At 38.0% G+C, this 27791-nt stretch overlaps 1 protein-coding gene and 1 long non-coding RNA gene across 2 annotated transcripts; one reads left to right on the plus strand and one right to left on the minus strand.

Annotated features, from left to right (window-relative positions):
• Window positions 1-2365: 2365 nt before the first annotated feature.
• LOC124173095 (gastrula zinc finger protein XlCGF57.1-like) lies at window positions 2366-13038 on the minus strand. Its single transcript, XM_046552603.1, has 3 exons — window positions 12987-13038; window positions 8361-8424; window positions 2366-5116 (listed from the first exon to the last, which is right to left on the minus strand). The coding sequence occupies exon 3, from the start codon at window positions 5094-5096 to the stop codon at window positions 3555-3557; it is 1542 nt and encodes a 513-aa protein (XP_046408559.1). The 5' UTR covers window positions 5097-5116; window positions 8361-8424; window positions 12987-13038; the 3' UTR covers window positions 2366-3554.
• Window positions 13039-21934: 8896 nt separating this feature from the next.
• Window positions 21935-27713, plus strand: LOC124173108. Its single transcript, XR_006868388.1, has 2 exons — window positions 21935-23049; window positions 26772-27713. It is a non-coding gene; the product is annotated as an uncharacterized LOC124173108 (long non-coding RNA).
• Window positions 27714-27791: the final 78 nt, after the last annotated feature.

Consider the following 27791-nt stretch of genomic DNA (forward strand, 5'->3'; position numbering starts at 1 on the left):
TCTTGCCCAGGGATAGGCTCATATCTGCTCGAATTACTGCTGCCTTTTCTCCATGACTGCTTATTCGACATATAAACTTGCTTATGTCGCAGCTTAACTTAATGATTAAATGTTGACACAACATCTTCATCTTCGGCGGACGCAGCCGGTAGCTTTAAACCTTAAACTGCGGGAGTGTCAACATTTTTCTGCCACTGTGTGCGGGACCTGAGCGGGAAAGATATTTATTCGTGGACCCCGGGCGTGTGTCTGGCAGGTGATAAACCCTATTAATTCGGGATTGCCCACCCTACCCCCTGACGACAGACCGTATATGTAATATGTCCTTGGTAATTACGCGGGGACGAAAGACTCACCGCCGATAGTACAAGAAGGAGAGACCAATGCATTCAAATAAGTTTCCCTGGCTAATGTACAAGAGCAACATAAATTAATTCCTAGGAAATGGTAGGAATCGTTGGAATTGTTTTCATCGTGAATGCGCCGCGGAAAGTAGGGAGCTCTTTCCCTCTCGGAGAAGGGAAAATCCGGGCAGCGCTCCCCGTGATGAGGGTATCCAGTCCCCGAAAGACACCTTTGTGCTCTCTGCCACTATACCCTTTTTCCGAACTGATGGCGGCTGGGTGGAAAATAGACCATCAGAAGCGCTACCCCTTCCACTTCTCCTTTCTCCTCCATTCCCTTCCCTTTTTCCCTCCATCCGGTCGACCGGCGTTGCCAGCCTTGGGAATAACGGTACTTTCGGGAGCGGCGGAAGGTTCTAGGACGAACGCTGTGCGGTTCCAATGGATTAGATTTGGCAACACTGCGAGCTGGAGAGGGATCAGCACTGCACGGAGCTCGGAGAGAGACTGCGGGCTCCTACACACTTTCTTCTGTCGCACTTCTGTAATTGGCTAGAAGAGTGGGTGGGTTTCGAGCAAGCTCACGGTCAGCCGCCGTCAGTTCAGAAAAAAGGGTATAGGTTTGGCCGAGTTCAAGCGACCGCAGAAAGGACGGCGTTGAAATCTTAAGATATGGCTGCCAGTGGCGAGAAAATTGGTCAAATGTTAACACACGTTCTCCCCGCAATCACAATGCAGACCATTTAAAAACTTTTCCGCAGCCTAAGGTATAACCCATTAGTGCATAGCGTCCGATTCGTCGAACCTCCGTATATAACTTTTTTCTGGGCTCCAATTGACGTGCGCTACATAGTGATACTCTATTAAGTTGACGTGGATGTCTGACTTTACTGCGCTGCTAATATTTCTGCTGACTACTTGAATGTATCGACTTAAGAATGATTTATGTAAGATATGGCATTCAAAGAACTTTCAGTCGTCCCACAGGGTAATTAAATTATTTTTATTGAATTTTTTCTCAATATGTTAATAACTTTTACCTTATCCGATATATCAGACGCCATACACGGGGGTCAGTTCTCGTTGCTTATCTAAAGATGGCTGATCTAATATTTTGGCCACAAACTCTTATGCAAGTATAGTTTATTTAATTTTAAAATTACGTTTATTTTATTTTCCAGTGGAATGTAAGCATAATGTAAGTAACTATCCATAAAAAGATTGTTGGCCTTGGCAATAAATAAATATAAACACCCAATGGCATCTGTGGAGGTGACAAATTATGCAAGGTTACCCTCTAATGTAACATCTTGTAATCTTTGTGAGTGGAGAAAGGGGAAACCTCTAGTTAACCTAAAATGCATATCTTCATTCTGAAAAGGTATTGAAATTTGAAAGTAGACTGGACGTTTTCATCATTTTCCTCAGATAAGTTGTTTAACCACATTTGTATACAAAGTAGCATAAATTCTAATTATAAAAATGTGAACCTAGCTTTTGAGAAGGAGGAACGTGTGGCATTCCTCGGCGATAAGATAATGTAAGGATACGCTTAATCTTTCTTATAAGTAATCTTTAATACATGTTTATCTGTCCGCTATGTGTTTCCAGACGGCTGAACGGATTGCGGCCAAAGTTTGTACATATATGAATCCCTCACTCACTCACTCCGTAGTACTACTTTAGGCTGAGTCCGACGTGTCCTCTGAATCATTTTCTCATTACCAAACCCTGCAAGTGCGCTCAGCTCCACCTAGCATCCACTCCCCACCCTCTGCTTACTCTCCCACCCTCCGATAACATCCCCATGCACTCTGCCAATGTTTGTACATCTTCCACCTCCATTGCTGCCTTTTCTCGCAACTTCACCATTCTAAAGTAAATGGCCCACGATTATCCTTGCTGTCCTATTGACGGTGCATTCCGACAAATCGTGTCCAATCGCTCAGCCGCGAGTGAAAACAGAGAAATAGGAATAAAATTGCATATTTTTTAACAATGAAAATAAATAACATGCTGAATTCATCAAATTAATAAACTCGGCCATAAGCCTTTTATTGTGCACTGATAACACATTATTTAGAAAATGTGGACAAGAATAATTATTTATACAAAGAATATTCAAAGAACACATGATTAATTCTGAGAAAATTCGGAACCAAATAGAAGATGCCAATTAAGACTGGACTTAAGGCCACAAACATTGGAGTGAATACTGTGGACGTGTTTAAACAAAAATGTGTAGTGTAGGCTGCTTCATCCTAATCTGATAGCCTGGGTGTGCCCTTTTCCGCAACTACTCTTGTTTTATATTCATTACGAAAATCCAGTAACACATTACTGGGCACGCATTTCATAGAAACATGTAGATGGCCCATTGACACAATATCATCATTCATTTCTCGTTGTGCAGGCGAAAATTAACTATTACACTCCTCCGTGCAGCTTTGCATGAGGTTTAATTCAAACATTTGTAACATTTATTTAAATTATCCTGTCCGCAAGAAAGTGTTGCATGCGTAAACGTGACTTATCAGAGTGAAACCACGCAACATGAAGAGAGTATCTCACTTATGAACGCATGTGGAAGTTAAAAGAGAAATAACAGTGAAAGACTTAGTGCGAAATACGCAATAATAATAATAATACATCACAATTGTACGCTTACACATGTGGTGGTCAGGGCCACTGTTTGCAGTGATGGACGTGATGCGGACTATGCATAAACAAGGCTGCGCTCACACGTGTGAGCATGTATGTATATCTGTCAAGGTAACCACTCACTGCAAAACACTTCCAACAAATGCTACACTGACAAGGTTTATCTACTGTGTGTACGAATGGGTTACTAGGTCGCATCATGGCGTAACAGACTTGCTGCAGACGTCGCAGAAATAAAGCAAACCCCGTTTTTTTGTACAAATGTACTAAGAGGCTCTTTGTCGAGAGGGACACTCTAATTCGCCGCACGAGAAGGGTTTCTCCTACGTGTTGTTTCGCATGTGACTCTTAAGTGAACGACTCTGAGTGAAAGATAATTTTGGCGGATTCTGCGTAAAAAAGGTGCGTGCGTTTGCATGTGTCCCACCACATAGCTTCTTCTGTAAAAAGAATTTTCGCAGATTCTGCACGACAAAGGCTTCTCTCTCGAGTGTATACGAAAATGTGTCATTAATGGTTCTCATTCGAGAAAGACTTTTCACACTCGTGTCATGATTTAAGGCCTCTCTCTGTCGTATGCAAACGCATGTGAGTGTCGAGATAACGCCTCTTTGTGAAACACTTGCAGCAAATGCTACAAGAATACGGTTTATCCCCCGTATGCGTACGAATATGTCTAACTAAGTCGCCCTTACCCGTGAAAGACTTTTCACACTCGTTGCATGAAAAAGGCTTCTCTCCCGAGTGTTGTCGTAAGTGACGGTTGAGATGACCACTCTGAGTGAAATACTGGCGGCAAATGCTACAAGAATACGGTTTATCCCCCGTGTGGGTACGAATATGTCTAACTAAGCTACTCATATCCGAGAAAGACTTTTCACACACGTTGCATGAAAAAGGCTTCTCTCCCGTGTGTGTTCGCAAGTGACTGTCAAGAATACTCTTCTGAGTGAAACACTTGCGGCAAATGCTACAAGAATACGGTTTATCCCCCGTGTGCGTACAAATATGTCTAACTAAGTTGCTCTTAATCGGGAAAGACTTTTCACACTCGTTGCATGAAAAAGGCTTCTCTCCCGTATGTGTTCGCATGTGACTGTCGAGATGACCTCTCCGAGCGAAAGACTTGCAGCAAGTGCTACAAGAATACGTTTTCCCTCCTGCGTGTGTAAGTTTGTGTACGGTGAGGTCCCTTTTCTGAGTGAAGGACTCAGTGCACTCGCTGCAAGAATATAGTCTCTTTTCCTCTCTCGAACCCACGTGATTGCGTAGATTTCTAGTGCTAGATGACTTTGAAGATGAACTTTGTGAATTTGTTTTCTCTTCTAGAGTATTACTTCTCGTCAATCGTCTTATATTTTTCTCGTCCCCTTTTCCTCCACTGGTTTCCTTAATAAGCACATTTTCTTTTTGCATAGGCTTAAGTCTTTTCCTTTCCAGCCTACTTAAACCCTTTGAGATGGTAGGCTCGCAAGAACTGATACGTCCGCTTGATGTAAGTGCTTCCAGAGACACATCTACGATTGATGATTCTGCTACAGCATCAAAATTATGAGCAACAAAATGAATTTTCATGTGTTTCATTAGCTCCTTTTTGTTGTTGAACACATCTCTGCAGTTGAAGCAATTATATGAATCTTCGTTTGAACTGTAACTGTTCCCTGGATTTTCGATCAAGCATTTTAATACCTCGTTGTTGCCTCCCATGATGGTCTCACTGCCACTTCTGTCACTTCTACTTATTCTGATAAACCTAAGGCTACGCGAGGTATTTGGTGCATCACAACCACTTCTCTCCCCAACAACAGCCATTGCGGCTCCACCTCTGCTGCTTTTAAGTGATTCAATGTATTTGGTATTACCTTGTCTGTCATCAGGAATTGAGCAACTTGATATCTTATCAGAGTCAGAAGCACCACATTTTTCCAAGTCTCTATCTATCAGATTTTTCTCCATCTCTTCATGGGATATTCCAGCCTTGAAATCAATTTGTGTCACCAAAGATGTGGGACCAATGCATTCATCAATTGAATGATTCCTTAGATATCCTTCTGCATGCAGATATGAAGTTGATGTTGTTTGCTCGGGCATTTCTTCGGCAGCTGGGACCCCTAGAAGAAAATTTCAAATAGCAACTAACACAGTCAAACATGAAATTTAAGACTACAACATCTTCTACTTAAAATCCATTGAATGGATGGAAAAATGCACAAGTCAGGTGGAACAATAGCTGCCCAAGTTGGACTTTAACTTAGAGACTTGATGTAAATGAATGGAGGGTAAAAGAAAACATATCATAAAAATGACGAGGGCAACAAGGGTGTAGTAGAACAAAAAAGACGAAATCATGGGTTAAAATGATACGTACACAAATAATTAAGCACACATACGTATCACACATGGCTTCCAATTGCAGAAAAAGAATAAAATTATACCCCTTTCAGAATTGGTCCTATAAAAAGGGAAAAATATTTTTCCCTCAAATCGAATATTTAATGATCGGTGAATATTTTCTAAATTAAAAAGGTTCCTAACAATGGCAATCACAATAAATTTTGAGGTACTACGGATGAGTATCTAGAAAAATTATTTTGAATTTTCCTGGATTAGTTCTTATAGAGGTAATTAAACATTTAAAGATAAAAGCAATGAACAAACAGCCAAAAAAGAACTCCCTTGAGTGAAATATACCCAACTGTCATGAGATAAGCAATGGTTCGGAGGGGCACCAGGGGCAGATATTCCAATTATGGCACGAAAGTCTGAGCTCTTATTTGTGTTGGGACAATAGCATTTCCACTCTTTTTCATTATACGTAGTTTAATCATTTCCCAAGCTATCTTCTGCAGAAAACCACTCCTAATAACTTGAGAAGATATTTAATGAACCTTTAAAATGCCAAGGGCAATGAAAGCAGAAAAAATCAATAATTAGTAAATAAAATGACCAAAGGCTGCCATTTTGTATTACGTCCTGCAGTATAGTTTTTGCCCAGAATTGGTCCACTAGATCAACGTCAATTTTAGTTGTAAGATGTAAGCATTTCAAATTTATTTTGGCTATCCCTTTCAACATCAATGGCAGAATCATAAAGCATTTTAGAAAGAATAAGGACTAATTTATTATTTTGGGTCAGTATGACATTATCGTCAATTCTTCTGGAAACTAAAGAGAGATGAATTCCCTGCTTTGCTTTTGCAAGGGAAAATTTCTCTCCGAATTCACCTCTTATTTCTTCTTTTTGCACCAACGTGTGTAGGCCTTTTTCTTTCAGCAATTATTTTGGCTAAGGGAACAATAGATTTTTTTTCCCTGTTGTTCATTATATACATTGATGAGCTTGGCTCCCGCTTTAGCAGTAAAATACCTTTATTTGCTGAAGACCCTGTCATCTATCGCGAAAATAGTGATCACTCTACAAAATTCTATCATTGGACTGAAACAACGTTCATTTCTTGAGCCAAGAGAGGGAACTTGAACTTAATCTGAGCAAATGCATGATGGTACATTTCTTGCCGAGTTCGTACATCTATACCATGTTTATGCAGTTGATGGTATTAACATAGAGGCAACATAAAAAGTGAAGTACGTGGGAGTTACGATAACCTCGAACCTATTGCGGGGAACACACATAAGAAATATTTGTGGCATAGCCCTGAAGAAATTATGATTTGTCAAGCGTATTGTGGGAAGATTTTCAGATGAGAAAGTAAAAGAAAGGTGCTATTTTGCACTCGTCCGACGGCACCTCGATAATGCAACGAGCGTACGGGATCCATCGAAGAAAGATTTAATCAGTAAACAGAAAAAATACTAAAGAAGGCTTTGTGGTTCGCCAAAAACTGCTATCTTTGGACAGAAAGCATTACCCAGATGTTATGTGAATTGGACTGGGAGCCACTGGAGACTCGAAGGCTGCACGCTAGACTTAGATTTCTTGAACAGTTGAGGATAAATTTCTTTAAAAGCGACACGGAGGACAAAATACTAGAGCCCCACTATATTTCCAGGTCCGATAGAAGCGATAAATTAAAAGAGTTGTTTTGCAGAACGGGTAGATATGGGAATTCGTTTTTCCCCCGAGCCGTAAAGGATTTTAATAAATGCTAGTCCTAATTCCCATAGAGCATCTCCTTTTTATGTAAGAACAGCGGAAGTCCTAACACCCCCTACCACACGCCTTTCAGGGTATTAAACAGATTGAATGTAGAATTATTTGATTGATATCAAGAATTCGGCTGTTTCTTAGCCATACTGATTTCATTTCTAGAGCATACCTATAAATTTAATATTGTCAACCATATTTTCTCCTCCAAGGAAGCTTCATGCCTAGTAGTTAGTAAAACCTAACAAAGCACCATTGCTAATCCCAAGGACAAAAGGGTGAATACGAATGCACTCATTGAAAAGATTTTCGCTAATTTTACCACGAATTCAAATTGGTCCAAAAGCTAAGCCAATTTTTGCCCTCATTTGACCAAGTTCCATGTTTACATTGTCAATGAACCCTGAAATTTACTTTTCATACTCAATTCTCAAACAAAATGCTCCATTCTGGCTTTTTGGGTATATAATTTTGAGGATTCGCACCGCTTTTCACCGGCATTTCTGGAAAAAAGGTGCGTGGCTACTACGAGTAAATGTTTTTCTTTCAATAAACTAGTCTCCAAGCATGGTTGAAGCAAGGCAGCATTCTTTTCATTCATTTGATGTGACTCTTTAACTGTCAAAAATGCCAAATAGAGAAAATGAAGAAAAAATTCTTAGCTATAAATAAAAATTCTTAAAATTAAAAAACTAAATTTCAGTAACATACTCAACAGTTTCAGTGAAACAAAAATATTATGTAAGGGAAGACCATTAAAAACGATACAGATTACTACAAAAAAAGTAAGTAAATATAACACTTCTCCCCTATTCAATTAACATTTAAAATAACGACAACAGGAAATATGTATGGATGACTAATTCAGGCTCTTCATCCTTCTAAATCAGTCACAATAAGGCCGATTTCAGAAGAGACGACTTTTCAAATTCCTACATTCTCCGCATGGCACAAGGAAATCCAGAGTTTTTTCATCTGAAAGCTGATTGGTAGGGACATTAGATTATATTAAAGCACAGCACCGTGCCATCTGAAAGTGACCTAAGCCTTACTTGTATGCAACTATTTGAGGCCCTTAAAAGCACTCATCCATGGCTTCCATTGTGGACTTATGGGACACTGTCAAATTTTCAATAATTGCTTAAGTCATAGTAAAAGTTGGCTAAATAAAAGCATTTACTTGTAAATCTTCCACATTAACATCAATCCCTCCAAGTATAGAGTTATTTGCAACCCGTAAGAGTACTCACCAAATGCAGACTCATGGGCCGTAGTTGAACTCTCAAATGGGTCCCCATCCTCACTTAAAGTAGGCTGGAAGTAATCATCAAGATATTAATCATGCATGAATAGAGATTAAGGACTTTTTTTGAAAGGATTGATTTGAACTTTTTTATAAACCACATTACAACCAAATATAGAATTCCTCACAAATTTTTCCTTACAAAACAAATATATTTTCAACACTTCAGGGAATTAAATATTATTCCATTTTTTTTCAACATGTAAATCGTCTTTGATTTATGTTCCGCCTGCATTGTAATATTATCTTCATTAGATAACTCTGTAATGGATGTAATTTAGTTCATGTGATACCATGTAATAATTAAGATTTCTTTGGCAATGAGTAAACCGAAATAACTAGGAAACTAGGCATCTGTGTAAAAAAAATGGGATAAAATCTGATGGTGCTATATTGCAGAAAAAGATTTCCACACAGAAAACTAAATTCTTCAGTGAAAATCATGGAACTAATGATGAACAGCAGGCTTTTGTACAACTTTGTAAAGTGAAAAGTAGAAACCAATTATTAAAAAAGTGCTGCATGCTAATGTGGAACCTAGGACCTCCAGATAGTAGCCAAACACCATAACCACCACACTACCACTGCTACTTGAAAGGAGACCATTTCTAGGGGAACATATTAGGTATATAAATATTGAACTGCATTCCACTTTTAAAACCATAAGTTATATAACCCAATATGGGAGGATATTTGTGGACAGGTCCCTATGAACTACAACACTACAGAGTTTGATTGAAATGTGAGACCTGATTTTCTTAATGAGCTATGAATTATCAGTCCTAGGATTTCATGTTGTAAAAAAAGTCTTCATGAGGCATGATTTATTGGTGCAGGATATTTTATAGTAAAATAAATATCATATTGATACTTGCATTTTCGGTACCAAGATTTAACATAGAAAAATACAAGGCAAGAAAAATATAAGGCAAGAAATCTACAACAATTAAATTAAAATAAAGAGGAAAAAATAACTTATTTTGAGATAAGAATATGTACTCTTTTCAGTTATAAGTAACTTTGAATCAAGTAGGTAAGACTGCCTGTAAATACTCGTACGTAAGCCTAACTAACAAGGGGAGACCACGAACCTTGCAATGACTTTTTCAATGCCGTATTTTTTATGGCCTTCGGAATGGTAAACACATCTCTGAAATTGCAGTGGTTCTGTTGTATGGGCCTTAGTTTGGCTGCAATTAATTAATTTTCATGCGGTACTTACACAAGCCGCCTATAGATCCATAATATCTCACCTCTTAGCAGACAGGTCAGGTGGGTTAGTGGTAGCATTTCAGGCTACCACACAGGGGACCAGAGCTTCATCATGGCCATGTATTTTGTTGTCTCCATTGTGATCATACGTCGCCACCTTTTTCAATAATTTTAATAGGGTGGTTAACCTCAAACGAAAATATCCATTTAAGTAGATGCTAACGGTGAGCTTTGGCTGATAATTCACATCGGTGAAAAAATTTCTGCAACAGGTGCTTTACATTTTCTTTTGTGCTCCGTTGAAATTTGTGCGCTTTTGAAACAGTCAGTTTCGGCAGTCAGGCTCGATTGGCTCTGACGTCACACACGGCTACTTTGCTGACTGCATGCTTTCATTGAATGCCGTTATCCAAGCCGTGCTTGAATTTGTGGATGCCGTAGTGAGAAATGCCTTCCGATTGTGGTTTTGTGAGGGCTAATTCTAATACTGTGCCTTAAATGAGATAAGTGCCTGATGCTCATTTTTCATTTTCAAGTTTTTTCAGTAAATAGTGGTCAAGGCAAGAAAAAATCTAAATACACAGAAAATAAATCTAATAATGACATTTTTAGCGCTCTGGAAATTCAAGGAGTCAAGCGTGCAAGGTAAGAGTTAATGCATATTTACTATGATAACACTGTAAAATATGTTAAATGCACTTATGAGTATATTTTGTATCAAAGCCTTAATTTTGTTACCATTTACTTGGCCTTGGCTGGCTTCCATTTTTATTTGAATTATACCCTAGTAAACGCCGAAATGGTTCTCGAGGGATACATTTCATATTACATCAACAATCCGTGTTACACAGTGCTCGTTTTTTAAGTTTGAAAGGCTTTTGATAATTTCTCGCCTATAAAAACTATGGTGACTAAAGGGACCTAATATTGTAAAATAAGCAATTATGTTCCTCTCAGATTCGTCCGCATCGTAACATAGAATTGCGAATTGTTGTCAATATTTATTCTTGTGAAGATTACAGAAAGGCCTCTTGCACACGCACCGATTTTGGATAGCAAATAATATACCAGCCATCACCATGCCTTCGGCAACCATCGCATGCTTTCGGAACGTTTGAGCCAACCCTGGTATTCCACACTTTTCGCTTAGCTTTTTAAGGGTTAAATTTTTTGGTAGAACAGCGCTGAAACTGCCGTCAGTATCCCCTCCATGTGTACTTTTATTTAAGACCGTAAAAAAAATAGGTGAACAACCCTATTGCAACAAGCATAGACATGAGACTATTTTTTTATCATCATAATGGTGTTTAGGTATTTAAGCAGTGTCATTTTAAACAAGGAGATGCGAGGACAACAATAGCAAGGGTTGGTGTGTGCCAAAGTTATAATTTTTTCATTGCTTATACTGATCGACTTCCACATTAAAAATAAAAACCACCCTTGCGAGAGCACATGCAATTACAAGCTCGTAGTGATCAACAACATGCGTACAGACATAATTAATAAGAACACAAAAGGATTATAAAATGCCATATTTCTCAAATATTTATTATTCACTTTACTCCAAAGGGAGTTTACTAACACAGTACCTTTGTGCTAAAAGAACCATTCCCAAATATAATTTCAACTAATTAACAGGGTGAAATAAAAGTTGATGGCCCTGGACCGGGCGTGCTGGCATATAAAATACGTCACTCCTCGAAAACCAAGGATTTCAACATTGTACGTATGTATATTCTGGGCTAGAATGGTCTCGCGTATTCCTACAATGTACTTTGACTGTCAAAATTGTGAGTTTTTAAAGTTTGAGGTATTGTACCTAATTTTTTAAGACCAGGAAGAGGAACCCATCACACGTGGCGTATAAATTACGCCGCGTGACCAGCCGTGTACCACCTGTGTACCTTTATATCTGTATCACCTATAAATGTACAAGATTTAACTACTTTATAGAAATAAAGATTAATTGAAACAAAAATCGAGTGTTATCATGTATGCACATAACGTGGGCAAAGTACGCCATTTGCCCAGTTGTGTAGAAATAACAGTCGCACCCGCTAAAAGGTTAAAAGCAACAATTACACCAAATGTGTCTTGTGCTCGCCGCTTCCCTAAATCTTCTGTAGCCCTTCCATTATAATAACAAGAAGCACACCAACAAATGTCATATCTTCAAAAAAAAAGCCACTGTTATAGCTCCCCATTAATCTTTCGGTATGTTTTTGAGGAGAGTAACAAGTGGAGCCTTCACATCTCCACGTTGGAAATGACACTGCTTAAATACCTAAACGCCATTATGATGATAAAAAAAAGTCTCAAGTCTATGTTCGTCGCAATTAGTAATTAATGAAAAAGTTGAAGCCGTATGAGAACAATGAAGACAACAAAATATATAGCCATGACAAAGCCCCGAACCCTGGTCCCCTGGCAGGTAGCCATAATCGCTACCACTACCCCACCTGACCCGTATGCTGAGTAGTAGGATATTATGGAAGTATACGTGGCTTGTGAAAAGTACTCCTTGAAAATTAATTAAGTACAGCCAATCAAATGCCCATTCAACAAAACCACTACTAGTTCAGGGATGTGTTCACCATTACAAAGGCCATAAAAAATACGGCATTGAAAAAGGCAGAGCAAGTTTCATTATCTCCCCTTGTAAGATGAATGGAATTGGATGATGGGTCACTATACTTCCAATAAACAAAACCACTGGGAATCCAGGCTCCTGCATTGCCAGAATACAGCTCTTTATTATCCACCACAGGGAAAAAAGTGGAGCTTGGTCACTTGTAAAGTTACAGCATTAGATCATTTGCATCTCACCCCCCTCCCTTGTGATGAAGGCAAACAAGTAGGCCACTTGCTGAGGTACCAATAAAAGTAGCATATACGTGCCAACCAATTCTAACTTGTGGCCCACTTTCCCACTTTCTTTAGCTATTGAATGCTAACCAGTTACTAACAAGTATCTATGAAAGGCATTTGACACCAAAATAATGGTTAGCTTCTGAAAATCACAGGTATTTTATGTCATCACATGAATAACAGCACACGCATGAAACACTTTGGACCACCGAGGTGCCCCACGTCCCCACTAGAGGGCTAATAAGGTCAACTTTATCGGTCCCAGGATTATATATAGTAATGTATAAGGCAAAAAATCTACTACACAAATGAACAACATAAAGAGGAAAAAACAGATTTTTTATGATGAGAAAACTTATTTGAGTAATTAGTAACTTTGAATCAAATGGGTTACCTTTAATGCTGAGAAAAAATAAAAATGTCCTAGCATTTTCCATGATTAACATTTTTTACCCACTATCTCCTTCAACAGTTAATTAAATTCCATACATACCTGGGCACTCTCCTCAGGAGATGGTTCCTCCTTTGCCCCGACCAGCGTCCAGTCCAGGAAGTTGTTTCAGGTGGAAAAGGAATATATCCATGATAAAATATAAAAAACAAATATTAACGTCTCCACTTTAAAGTATAAATCCACTACTTAACATGGCTTCAATAATATGCGATTTTCATGTTTCATAACCTTTCAAACTCATATGCTAAGCTACACAAACCAGAGCAACCAGTTCATTGAAAAGCCACGGAAAGTCTAGCTACCATTGATGGAGGAAGCAAGAAAGAAGTAGACATTGGAATAGTAAAGGCACACGGAGCATTCTACAAAAAAGAATGATCTATTCACAGCTGAGAATACAAATACAGAGGTAAGGAAACAATGCATCAGATACTAAGTATGGAACATATTTATAAATGGTGGCTTCAAAAGCTTTGAGTCAAAGCAGACCATTTGTGTTGATGCTATTCATATACAACTCGGCCACCACTCCATTTCTACCGCGTGAATACCAATGACCTCAAAGGCTTTAGCATAGACCCTCTACCTGGAAGTCAATCGCCTGATAACCTATGATGGCAAAAATTACATCTCATACCATATTGCTTAAAAAAAACTCATTTCCACTACCTTCACGCATAATTAATGATCTAAATTAACTATTGTCATTCTGTTAAGGAGAGGAGATATATTACTTCTGTAGGCCGACTATCTAGACCCAATGTCAAGTAATGCTTTTGGCAATTGCACAGCAATGGATTTCGATTAATATGTAAACAAAGAAGATTTGAGGAAAGCAATACTATTAAAATGCGTAATTTGATAGCACTTTTGTGTGTACTGAGCGCAAGTTCACGTGTTGTTATGAGAGCGATAAAGTTTTATGATTAGGCTACACTGCATTACTATGTTTCCCCGAGGAACGAATTTGCGCTACATCGAAATTGCACTATACGAGGTATGGGTGTACATCGATGTGAGCCACAAATTTTCTATGGCAGTGGCAAAATACCAATGGCAACACCATTAGAACAAGAAAAATTCATTTTCCTCGTATTTTTTTGGACACATCATGCACAAAAAAATTGAAAGAAAACGGTGGCGTGGGGAAAAAGCAGACCTTGTGCAACCTGCATCACGTGTCTATCCCACTGTGCAGTTGACGGGAAGGAAAAAAAATGGAAGCTGCACAGGGCGATTTTGAGTTTAACATGGTCAGCATTGAAAGTGTTAACATCACAAACAATTGATATCTTTTGGCAGTCGACTAGCATTGCCTACGTCCAACACTCAATTCAAAAATGGTAAAGAAGGTCTAAAATATCCATCATCCCCACAGTAAATTCCTCTTCACTTTCATCACCAAATCCAAATCTGCAACATTTTGATTCCTATGAACATCAATCTCTCATAAGGAATGCGAGTTATGTAGTTGAATCTAGCTAGCAGCTACATTATGATGTCATGGTCAATCTGTTTCACTGAACGTAAGTCAATAGTATTCAGTTTAACTCTAGATTCCTAACATCCCCCCTTCCACTCCATGGCAAACGGAAATGAAACTGTTTGTGCGATCACATAACAAATGACTGCTCAGTGCTGAGATGATAGAAAGCTTACTTGCTCAGTGAGCAAAGTTGAGCAGCCAGTTTAGCAAAATACACCAAATCTGTTCATTACATTTAATTTAAACGATTCAAACATGAAAGCTCTTCTGTAGTTGTTCATTATTGAACAGGCAAGGCAAAATGCAGTACGTTTCTGCAGAAAGGTCTTAGGAATAATGCAAAATAGAATGACATTGTGCCGTAGAAAAATTAAATTACACTTGGCAAAAGTACACTCACCAGGACATCAGTGGCCAATGGGTCAGAGGCATCACTTAAAATTCCAGCTGGATGTGACATGTCGAGAACAGGAGAGTTCCCTTCACTCAGAGGGTCTTCTTTCTCGTCCTTTACATGAAACTAGGAGAGAACAATGGGCGTCACTCAATAAAAGCAAAACAATAATTCCCTCCCTCGATAATGAAAACTCCTCTTTTAATTGAGACCACTCCAGCTGGCCAAAATACTCATGAGAATCTTGCAACTCACAGATCAAACTCAAGAATATTAATGCTCAACTAGGGAGCAGGGAGCTACGCTGCCAAGAGCACATGATTTTAATGAGAGTATTGGCCACTTACATTAAGGGCACCACAGTGGGAACGATACATCGAGGTTCCACTGAAAATTGATTTGTCTTCATCATTTCTTCACCTAGGCTTATAAAAAGGATCCACAATAGTTTATGCTGGTTCCTCAGTTGAAACAATGGAAGATGATGGCTTGAACAAATAGAGGGCAATCATGAGAGACAGCCTTGCAATAGCCACCACTAATGGCTTGAACAGAGATTTGACAAGGGATTCCGAAATTATACTCCATGGGATAAGAGACATTTCTGTCAACAGATTATCAATGCTGTACAACTGCTGTTGACTTGCATGAAAAAAAATTGTGTGTTTCCACTTCCTGCCTCCTGTGTCACTACTAGAAAGAACAACATCTGAAGGTTGCATTATGCCAGTGACTTCACACCAAAATTCTTAAATTTGTAACAGACACATCCCCATTCCTCATACAACCGAGAAATTTGTAAAACTGAAGGTGATTAGACTCAGTGGGTGCTTTCCATTCATGCGACTCATGAGTCGACTTGTGTCGGCTCGCGGCATTTGTTTATAACTCTCCTATTCCTGTGCGTTACCGTTTGTTGACTTGTGTCACAACAGTCGGCGACACACACCGAATGGAACACAAAAACCGCGACGCAAGTTAACTTGTGTCGACGTGTGTCAATGAATGGAAAGCACCCAGTGTTCACTGTGAATGAGATTATAACTTACCAACTTATCCTCCCTGGGCAATAAGCAGTCTGGCACAGGAATGTACACTTCAGTCATTTGGGCTGAGCATGTGAACTCTGAAGTGTTTTCAATGACATCTTGAATGCAGTCCTTAGTCTCCACAAAAGGCTCCGACTCCTCATCTTCTGTCCCTCCTCCTTCAAAACTCTGAGCAAAAAGTAACAGGGATAAACCTTTATCTCTTTAAAACACATACATGGGGTACTCAAAGCATTACGGAGAAAAATGTTACACGTATTGCCTCTGCTATCATATAAAAATAGCCTGGTCTCTTCATGCCTGTTAATCAAATACTGAAAAGCTACAGCACAAACTAAAAAAAATTAACAGGAAGATCGCTGATATTCCAGGTTCACACAGCGTCTTTTCTAAATATCTTAGGGACCATGGAAGCTGCCCCTTCACAGCAATATACACGACAGAGAATGGAGATTATTCAGATGTAACATTTTTCCATTTTTTCAAATCATGAGAAATCAAATGAGAGACTGAAGATTTATTTTTTGCAGTTAATCAAGTTTCTTATTCTTGCACTCAATTTGCTTCTGCAATTATCATTTTTGTAGTAGTAGCTGTTACCTGGCCAATATCACTATTTATTCTTTTCTCAACAGTAGAGCCAAAGGAAAAAAAACAAGTGGAGATTGTTTTCAATGTTCCTATTATGCTCTTATACCTCCTGTTAATACTCAAATATAAACTCTAGAAGAGAATACAGGGTGTAATATTTATGCAGAAAGAAAACAGACATCAAAATCATCTTCTCTTCCATAACTATTTCATGAAATGGATTTTTAAATTACCCTGTTATTATTATCCTTAAAACATGTGAAACCAATCACAGCGCAATTATGTATAATTCTCGAAACAAAGTTCCTACTGCCTGTCAATAGATGGCTATAGCACTGATTGTTGGTCAACTTTGAACTACCAGAATAATCATGACTCAAGCTTAGACATTAGGTAAACAAACTGCTCAACAACCATGATGAATATGTCACAGCATTAGATCCTTATTGTTGAGAGAAGAGCACCATAAAGTTAACCAAAATACTGCTATAACAGAAACACTGTTACATGATTGGTATCATTGCTTCAAGGACAATCATTTCAATGATGACAACTGTCTATGTAAAGAAAGGCCAAAAACCTCCAGAGAAAATCAATTGGAGGCATTGCTCAAAGATGATCAATGCCATACTCAAGAAGAGACTGCTTTGTATTTGTAGTTGCCCACCAAGCCATTTCCAAGGGAATGCATGCATTAGGAATTTAGTGTCAAGCGAGGAAATTGTGTTCCCAATGATTCAACAGTAATTCCACAGCTAGAAACCTCACATCACAATGCCTAGAACATTAAATATTAAAACCTAACTGGAAACACTCAAATGCAAAGGCTGAATGCACTCACCAAATTCCCCAGACATTGAACCATCTTATTATTATTTGTTGAATTCAATATTACATAGTCTGGCAGATCAGCAGTTGCACTCATGTGAATACATTGAAAAATGGCTTCATTCATGCATAACCTCAAAAGATGAACACTTAAACCATTCCAGTATTCAAGCTTTGCCACAATGATGGGAAAAAACTGCAGCTAGAAATAGACAACATCCTTCCTTTTACACCTCACCCACAAGATATTCTAATACCTACATTTCTATCATGTGGTGGACAGAGCCTCATTAATCAACCACAATTATAAGTTATTAAACACGTCAACCATTAAAATACAAAATAAATACACATCACGAACTAAATCCTTAACTCTACAGTTAGGTGAAAACGTTTCTCACCACAGTAATCTGCATAAATACAAAGGTATTAAAAAAATCAGCAAAAAGCATAAATTACACCTTATGCACAAAGAAAATATTTCTGTCAACACACTCAAAACCCATTGAGCAAAATTGATCCACAAACTAAAACAGCATCCCATTCCAAATATCATGCAATCAGTACACAAAACATTATCAAAACAAATAAAAAAAGGTTTCAAGAGAATAGACCTCAAAATATATTGTAAGAATTAAGCTACTCAGAGTATGAATTTATAGCCCTTATTTACACCGATAGCCCCCAAAAAAATTAAGAATGCAAAAACATTGCCAGGTATGCATATCATAAAAAGAATTATCACAGGTTTTCCCTGTATATAAAATCGTTAAAGTTAACATGGGAATTCCACTGGGTCCGATGTACGAGCTGTCCATCGTCATGAGTGCACCAGGACAACTCATTGAAATAGAAACGCCGGCCATGATGGAGTAGGACAATCTGGCCTGGCGTAACACCTGACTAAGCTTCTGCATGCCATATCCTTTGCAAAGATTATGAAGACTGTTATGAAGGATAAACATCTCAGTGCCTAAAAAATATATATTCTAACACAGGTAACCTTTGAACTTATTTATGCTAAGGTCATATTTAAACTTGCTAACCACAAAATTTATAGAAAACTTTCAAATTTTATAATGTACTTTAACCACTCACCTGGGTATGCCGTATATATTCGTCATGAGAGGTGTAACCCTCAGTGGGTATGCCGTATATATACGCCACGCCGATTTAATGTTCATTTGCAATGGGTTAGTTGTGATATTCCATTACACACCTACTGCAACTCGTAGAAGGCTTCATTGAGGTCACTTTCTGCCCGGTAGATGATACGTAAGACCTTTTTTTAATGTACTTATGCATCTCGTAGCATAGCTCTGTCTCTGCATTGCGGGTTGCATTCAATTGCCCCTTGACGTATTTTTATACCTTAATTTTCTCCGATTTTCTAGCCAATGTATCTATTATTTTCACTCTCCTGCATGTATTTTATTGAAAGATTTGCTATTTGTAAACGCTCCGTGCTGCTTAGGTCATAATTACCGATCCCATTCTCTTCACGCAGCTTCGGTTGATATGATCGAAGGAAGTAACTTTTTTCGCCGCTTGTAGCATACCGTATATCAGGATAAACTACAAAGTGGTATGAACACGATTAGCTGGCAAGTGCAACCATCTGAGAATGAAGTTTTCAAACGGAGAGACTATGTATTGTAATCCAGCCTTCTCTCTAGATAAGTCTCCTCTGCGTCGGTCATAATGACTGAAGCGGCGCCGCAGTGGGTGAATAGGTCGAAAATACGGCGGCAAGGAGCGTGTTAGAGATCTTTTACATTTATACAAATGCTGCCTCTTTCCTTGACAAGTAAATTGTATGCTATGTCGACGGCATAAGCCAAAAGAAAGACTCATTTATTTCGTACTCTTCTCTACTCTGCAGTGTGTTTTTTTCTAAAGGCAATATTGTTTCTTTACCCTTGTACTCCTTCGCAGTCTGCTCGATTATTCTATGTAAGCGGGGTAACTGATTTTGACATTTTTAGCTACCTAAGTTGTCCTCAGTTTTCCTTTGAGCTTCGGAGTGAAAGTTTATCGCGGTTTTGGGGATTTCTTGTGTGAATAATTAGTGAGTTTTTCTATAAATGTTTTGAAGTGCTCTCGCTTTTGGAATAAGAATAATTTCCATAAGGTTTGCTCACATTTTCTAATATGGCTTCATCTAGTAAAAGAAAACGATCTGGACCAAGTGCAGAAGAAATTATAAACATTTTAGAAGAGAGCGAAGATGAAAGTGCCTCTGAGTATTTGGATGACGATTACGTAAACACTGATGTAAGTGATAGCGAGAGTGATGAAGACGACGATCTTTTGGAGGAGGAGGTTACCAATCAACCTGGGTGCGAGAGAAGTTCAGTTTCTCAGGTAAATCTGAATTGAATGTGGATTTTGAGGTTGAGGATGACATCCTAAAATACTTTGAATTATTTGTGGATGAGAATCTGTGCTCGATATCAATGGAGCAGACAAATATTTATGCTCAGCAATTCCTTGCAGCAAATGTTAACCTGAAGCCGCGATCTAGGGCACGGAGTTGGGTTGAGACAACTGTGAATGAAATAAAGAGTGTTGCTAGGAGTTTTTATTCTACAGGGTACTGTACTGAAACCCGATTATGCGATGTATTTTACTAAAAGAGAAAGTTTTTTCTGAAGCTTTAATGAAAAACGGTTCCTTCTCCTTCTAAAATTTTTACATTTTGTGGACAACAAAACTTTCAATGCTGATGTCAGCAATAGAAAAATTTTTAAAATTGAACCAGTGCTACAGTACTTGAAAAATAAATTTTCATCAATTTCCTCGCCCAATCAGGCTATTGTTGTTGATGAATCTCTTCTGATGTGGAAGGGCATGGACGCCGACTTACAAAAAATATTGGGGGGGCCCAAACCGGATATCTTGCCCCGGGAAATTTTATAAGTAGTGAGTTATAAGTTCTTGAAGCATTTTAGAAGAGTCATATGATCAACATTAGAACCCTGATAACTTATATCTCGATATCGGGACACTCCGGGGAAAATCGACAAGTCTGACATATTTTTTCCTCACACCCGCAAAGAATTTTGGGGGGGCTCGGGCCCCCTCAGCCACCATGAAGTCGGTGCCACTGTGGAAGGGTAGACTCTATTGGAAGCGGTACATTCCATCGAAGCGGAGTAAATTTGGTATAAAATTTTTTGTGCTTTGTGTAAGTGAGTCAGGCTACATATGGAATTTTTTTATTTATACGGGAAAGGACACAATGTATTCCGACAAATATGAAGGAGAAAATATCACCGCCAGGATCGTACTTGATTTATCCGATGATCTTCTAGGTAAGGGGCATACTATGTATTTAGACAATTGGTACACTAGCCCTAGATTAGTGGACAAGTTATCCGAGAATAGAACGGATGTGGTTGGGACGATGGTGTCAAATAGGAAGGAGTTTCCTCAATCCGTAAAATCTGCCAAATTGAAGAAAGGAGACATGGTGGCGGCATTTCGTCGGAAACAGATGGTGATGAAATGGAAAGACAAAAGAGACGTGATAATGGTGAGCACGTTTCATGGAACTGAAATGTCCGAAACTGAAAAATGGGGTAAAAAAGTGGTGAAACCAATTGCGGTACAAGACTATAACAAAAATATGGGAGGCGTTGATAGAAGCGATGGACTCATGAATATGTACAAAATTGCCAGAAATCGACCAAAGAAATACTATCAAAAAAATTTTCGGCACTTGTTGGACATGGCAATGTTGAATGCCTATGCGATTTACAAAAAGAACAAGGGAAAATTGAGTCGAAAAGATTTTCTAATCTCGCTTGCTGAAATACTAATTGCAAAGTATGCACTAGATGCCCAAGCACCCCAGGGAAGGCCATCTAAATCCCCTAAGCCTTCTCGCCTTACCGAGAGACATTTTCCGGACGCTGTTCCCCCAACAACCAAAAAGTGCCCCACAAAAAGATGTGTTGTGTGCTTCAAAGAGGGGAAAAGGAAGGAAACAAAATATTGGTGTCCAGATTGTTCTGTTGGCTTGTACCCTGCTCCATGCTTCAGATTATATCATGTTCAAAATGATTTATAAAAATATATGTTCATTGAATTTTTAAATAAATGTTCTTTTGTAAGACAGATGCACTATACAAATAGCTACGGAGCTAATTTGAAGCAATGGTCATGATTTACCGCACCATTTATTTATAATTTCATTTTTCTTTGTTTATACTTCAAACAATTTCATTTGTTGTAGCGTTTATTTGATGTTAATGTAAAGTGTGAAGTGTTTTTGAGTAGAGATGAAGCATTGTAATCATTGAAAAATTTTTACCATAGAAGAGGAAAAAGTAAAAAAAATATATGTGTAAGGTGTGGTTGTCTACATTGACCCTTGATATGAAAAATTTTCGAACATTATAATTTACTTGTTGACATTCTTCTAAACATTCTGCTACCCCTAAGTTTACAAAAATTGTTAATATTCATTCTATGCGAATGTATTCATCACTTGTACGAATAATTCAGTTGTTCTCCTTTGTAACTTTAAAAAAAAATAATGTTTATCATTAAAATTAACTTTTAATCTACAACTGTTCAACATTTCAAACGAATACTGAAAATATTAATTTTATAGCGAAAAAAATTATGAAAAGTTTGTGCATAATCTTCTTACTGCAAAAAAAGAACTTACGGTTCAGTGTAAAATTAAATACCCACTGCAGGTTGGATATGGGAAAATTAAACACCCAGATGAGTGGTTAAATTGAAAGTAAAAATTTGGTTTATATTAATGAGAAAGTCAGTCATATTTATAAATAATAATATAAATAAATATAGAGTACCCATTATTCAATTTGCCCTCCCTCCCATGCAAGTAATAATTGAATTCACTTGACAATCCATCTAGTAAAAATGTCCTCAAGCATAATCGGGGTAATTTTACTGAATAATAATAAACATTTTACACATGTTCATGGTGTTCATTTTACATTCAATGTCTTTATACGTGTTTTCACATTGAGCATTTTGCCACCAATGTGCTTGTTGCTTTGGAAATAATGCAGAGGTCGCTAACATTTTTATTTCTCTCTGGTTGTCTGTTTGAACTTGAGAGTAGCTAGTTATGCCAATCGGGAGATGAGAGACAGAGGTCCTCCTGATTTTCAACCAATTACATTGTTGGTGTGTATTTTTACGAGGTGTGGAAGGAGGAGTTGTTGGCTGATCTTCACCCTGCCTATCGTGGCCACACTTGCCTTTTCATAATCAATCGCTAGTGTTCCACATGTGATTGATTTGGATTCTCCATGGATAGACCCGAGATTTACCGGCACATAATGGTGGGAGACAGCCATTTTGTGTGGTAGGCATCTCTTTTGGGGTACCACCTTGAGAGAGGCAGGAGAATTTTTTCTCTTGTCAACGAATCCTAATGCAACTTGTTTTCTATACTAAATGCTTCATTTACTCATAGGTTGTCCTGCTGCCGTTGGACTTTGCATATCGGACCAGAGCACAACGAAATTGCGGAAAGTTTTGCTGGATGTTGGATGCTTTTATTCTCCAATTATATTATGAATAGGATCCAATGACTTGGGGAGGGACGTAAGAATTCACCAGCTGATGAGTAATTTCCATTGGATACTTCTCAGGACTCATTGCTTGACCTTGAGGGTGGTTGTATTAAGCACGATCCCCACTCCAGCTCAATGGGGAAACATAATACATGGGCATCATTTAGTAGCCATCAACTGATGGACACTAAAAAGGGTGAGTAAGACAATGTTTTCCACTCACTTGATACATAATTATGTCAATTATTCATTTGTGTTACAGTTGCAATTGCATTCATGCATTAACATGATACTCATTCTGGTGATTTCATTTCCTTTTCTAGTTATTTCCTATTTGGTGATTTCAAATCTCTTAGGTGATTTCAGTTTATTGACTTCATTACACCTTTTCTTAGGGATTGTAGGGTGAGGGAGGAGTATTTTGAATTGTAAGCTCACAAATGTCGTACTAATATATTTATATATATGCTATATCTTCACCTATTGGGCATATGTTCTTACATACATAACCTCCGTAATTTATAGTTGGATGGGATGCAGAGACTGCAGGGGGCCAGACAATATCCACTTTAACCAGGAAGGTACGGGCTTTCTCATAAATATTTTACGGAGGAATGAAAACACATGATTTTTAACAGTTTCATAGTAAGCATGTAAAAGGGGGTTTCTTTTCCGTTGGTGTAATTCCCTGGATAAGATCAGGAAGCATTTGCCTGGTAACCTCGATAGGTAATGTGGAATAACCAGGGAATAGGTGGTAACATATGCTGTTGGTAGTCGAGGGAAGTGAATCTACATTTTTTTAAACTATATATGTTATTATACAGGGTTTTGCAACATGAAGTACCATAAACACATGCAAAGGCAGTGTTCACAATATTTTCGAAACTTCTTTCCTATTAAATGAACTGCTGATTTCCTTTGAAGCTAGAGGAAATATGTTGGCATCAATGTGTTCGTTGTATTTGGAATCAAAAGCATTTAGACTAATTTCATTTTGATACATTGATTCAGGAATACAATATATTCCTTTATTCAGCCATGTAAGGGTGCTTCAATAAATTGTGTCACTAAGCGACCTGTACTCCATAACCATTATTTTCATACCAATTTTAAAAGCTTACATTTAAATGATTTTATTGTCCTTCCATAACACATCGTTATACCAATTAAGCATTTACATTTCCTTATGTGGTTATTTTAACTCAGGATGTGATGGATATTACTGTACATTACGATTCTTAAAAACATTTTCCTTATCCACGGTGTTTCGTTTTTGGTCAATGTCACCATAGCTGTTTCCTTATCAAAGACAGTGAAAACATTTAGGCTTTACTGAGTAAGTGGCGTTGAAAATATTGTAGAAGTCGCTATTATAATTTAACTTGCACTCTGACAGCAGTTTAATTAAACCCATTGTAGCATATGAAGCTGCTCTCGATTTCAATAGCCGGTGCATGAGAGGAAGAAGTATTTTATTCTTGAATAAACATATTGTAATACTGTTCTTTTGCGGTTCGTGTTGATTAGCTGAGCTTCCCTTCGGGTATTGTTGTTGCACTTTCATTTTCCATGTCAAAGACTTACGTAGCTGTAACTGTTTGTCCTACAATCTTCTTGAGAGGCTATTTTCAATTCCTTACTGCAGATTTCACTATATTTTATTGTTTGCTGATAATCAATTGTCGACTGCCAAGTTTGACGTCCATATTGACAACTCACCATGTCATCTCAACAGCCGGGCCCATCCGTTACGAGTTAATTCTTCTCTCAACTGAAAAGCATGGTTGTTTTTGCATTTAAAGTCATGTGTGCGCACGAAACGCGAGTGTTACGTGATAATGTGTTTATTGGTATAAGTGCTATAGTGGGAACGGATATTTAACTAACTGATCAACATTACAAAATAGATTTATTTTAGTTTAATAGTGGCAATTCATTTGCCTTCATGAGAGGCACCTTGCATGATATATTAATGCATGAGCTCCAAAAAGAAGGTTCTTTGGAGAATGCTATTTTACAATTTATTCACGTCATATCAACTTACCCTGATCCCTTAAATGAGTTATTTGATATCATTTTGGCATTAGTTGAAATTCATGGCAGTACTGCATGGCTGTTGGGGAATGTTTTGTTCAGGACTATGAATCACTAGTACTTAATGCATGTAATAAAAAAAATTAAAAATTATAACGGCAAGAAAGATATTTTTTTAATTTTAGCTTAGCAAATATATCATTACATGACATGCTGCCAGTGTGTGCTGTAATAAGAAGCATATTGCATCATGTATCAATACATGGGCTCTTGTAGGAGGTGTGTTGGAGTACACTAGTATAGCCTATCTATCCATTCCAGCAATTTTTTACACAGGAATGTGGAACTCTGTTGTCCCATGGTGGGAATCCAACGATTTGATCGTTGGATTATTCTTCCTCATAGAATAATCCTCCAAGGTCGTTAGTATATTAATTGCGTTTGCTTTGTTTCACTTATAGTAGGGCCCGCCCGCCTTGTGACGGTGCAGGAATCCTTGTCCCTTCCCTTCCTTCCCTGTCCTTTCCCTGGAGGCGTCGTCGGGCTCCTATCGCGGCGGCGCCTCCTTTCCTTGTTTCTTCCCGTCCTTCACCTTCTGAGTGCAGAGGAGAAAAGCTAGCGCTTACAGTCCCTGCCCCAGGAGAGTATCCCGCGAGCCCGCCCTAAGGGTTTCGTTCCACCTGTCCCATGGAGGGGTGGAAGATTCTCCTTCAATCTTTGATTTCAGGTTTCTGTGTTATCGTGAATAATAACGGGAAAAGTATTTTTTAGGGGAATGGGGCCTTTTTAGAAGGGGTCTTGAGTTTTGGTGACATTAGGGCATCCATGATTGGGGATCCTGCCAGTTGGTGAAACTGAAGGGATCTGCTGGCATTTACCCAGTTCAATTGGATCTTTAAATGAAATGCACTCATGTTCAAAAGCCTCAAGTGGTAAATTCATCTCCTTATTTTTAACTCTAATATGTTTACGTGTTGTATGCGTAACCCACCAAATTTTTTTATCAAATGTATTAAATTTTTGTTATATTTTATGCATTTGTTTGATCATGACTGGTTGATAATTCATAGTATTGTCTCTCACTTAAGTGGGGATAGTCTCTTTTAATATTTCTCTGTTTTAATTCATCAATAATGTATGCATGGTAGTAAGGTTCTATGTACATAAAAATTGAATCTCTTTGTCAGCACATTTCATTCTCCATCCCGCAGCTGCCGTAATTCCACCAACCATCTTGTAGATGAAATGATTCTCTCAGCAATGGCTTCATATTCTAAGGTGGTATTTTTTTGCAAGTCACCATTTTTATCTGCAAATTTGATGCATATCCTTCAGCACAACATGGTGCTTTAGAGATTTACTTTGGTTAATAGTTTTTTGGCAGCTGCATTGGTGTACCAGGGCTTTGGTCATAAGTAGTATGTTCTCGTTTTCTGCAATGCTCCACAGATGTACTGGAGAATGCATATATGGTATATACTGAAGTGGTGTTGCTGCATTAGAATTTGACCTATGCAACCTCTGGTATAATCTCTACCCTCAGTAGGCCTGAACAGTCTCTTGTTCATCCTCTTCCCTTCCTACTGCTCCCATTAATAAGAGGCTGCAAAATGCTGTAACATCTCTAGGCAATGGCTAGAAGTGGTTAGTGGTTATGTAGTCTCATCAGTGCCAGCTGTGGTATTGCCTCTAGGGTCTCATATATTTATTACTGTGGTATACCCACATTATAAAAATATTAAATTTCCTAATATGCTTAATAGGTATTATTATCTTAATCATCATTTCTAATACATATAATTTTATGCAGCAGTTTTTAAGTTTATCCAGTTTGTTTTTCCAATTCTTCTAATGTAGGTATTCTTTACTTGACTGTTCCAGATGAATTTCTTAAGATATGTAAAGGGCAGAGCAGAGGCGAACTAGGACAACAGGAAATCTCTTCCCTCTGTCTATCCAAACAACATTTGGATACTCTGAAGAGAGCCATGCCTCAAGAGTCCCAGAGGCTCAGCTCAAGGCTGTGAAGTGATGTATGGATGTTAACCCAGAATTACTTAAGTATGAGACATTCATCTTAATCCAGGCACAGAAGAGACTGGTTTTAATGGCAAAAAAGCAGTCCGGATCTGCCCTGCACACAACTAAGCATCAAGAGGTGAAACCCATGGTGTCCACCTGTGCATTTCACTGTTCAAGTATCTTACCTAACAAATCTCACCTCGGGAATAGGAAAGCAATGAATGAAATAGCTGTTGAAAAAAATAAAGTGGCCTGAATTTGAACTATTTTACCTGAAACACTAAAAAATGTGAAACAACCTCTGGTAAATTTTGCTGACAAAATTTCGATTGATTGTGATAAATAAAGATAAATCTCTCCTTTGTTTCTGCTTGCGCCAAATAATCTTTTTATCCTTAAATTGCTCATAACTGAGTTGCAATACTTACATGTATGTCAACTACTTGATTTTACTTGATGACTTCTGCCAAAGTAACTTTCAGTAAGTATTACCCCAGAAATTTCAAGGTATACAGTTAAGAATTTTATTAATTTGTAGAATGTCATTTAAATTAGGTTGTTGATGTGATCATGTCATGGTCTTCGATTGTGAAAGTGTATATTCTCTATACTTGCACCACAGTGGGCCATCAAATAAGTATCCTTAAAACGTTAATTTTGTACAATCTGCATATACTGGAATACCTTTACTTCTACATTGCAGTCACACTTATTCTCCTAACTCTGGAAGAGAATATCTGCAATTCATGTGGAACGTTACTTTCAGTTGTAATAAAAATGTTGATTGTGAATTAGCAACTTCATATTATTTTTTTTTTTCAAAGTTTCACAATCAAAGACCTAGGCTGCTTATGTATTATTCTTAAAAAAACATCGGAA

Source organism: Ischnura elegans (assembly GCF_921293095.1).
Source record: "Ischnura elegans chromosome 13 unlocalized genomic scaffold, ioIscEleg1.1 SUPER_13_unloc_4, whole genome shotgun sequence".
Taxonomy (NCBI): domain Eukaryota; kingdom Metazoa; phylum Arthropoda; class Insecta; order Odonata; family Coenagrionidae; genus Ischnura; species Ischnura elegans.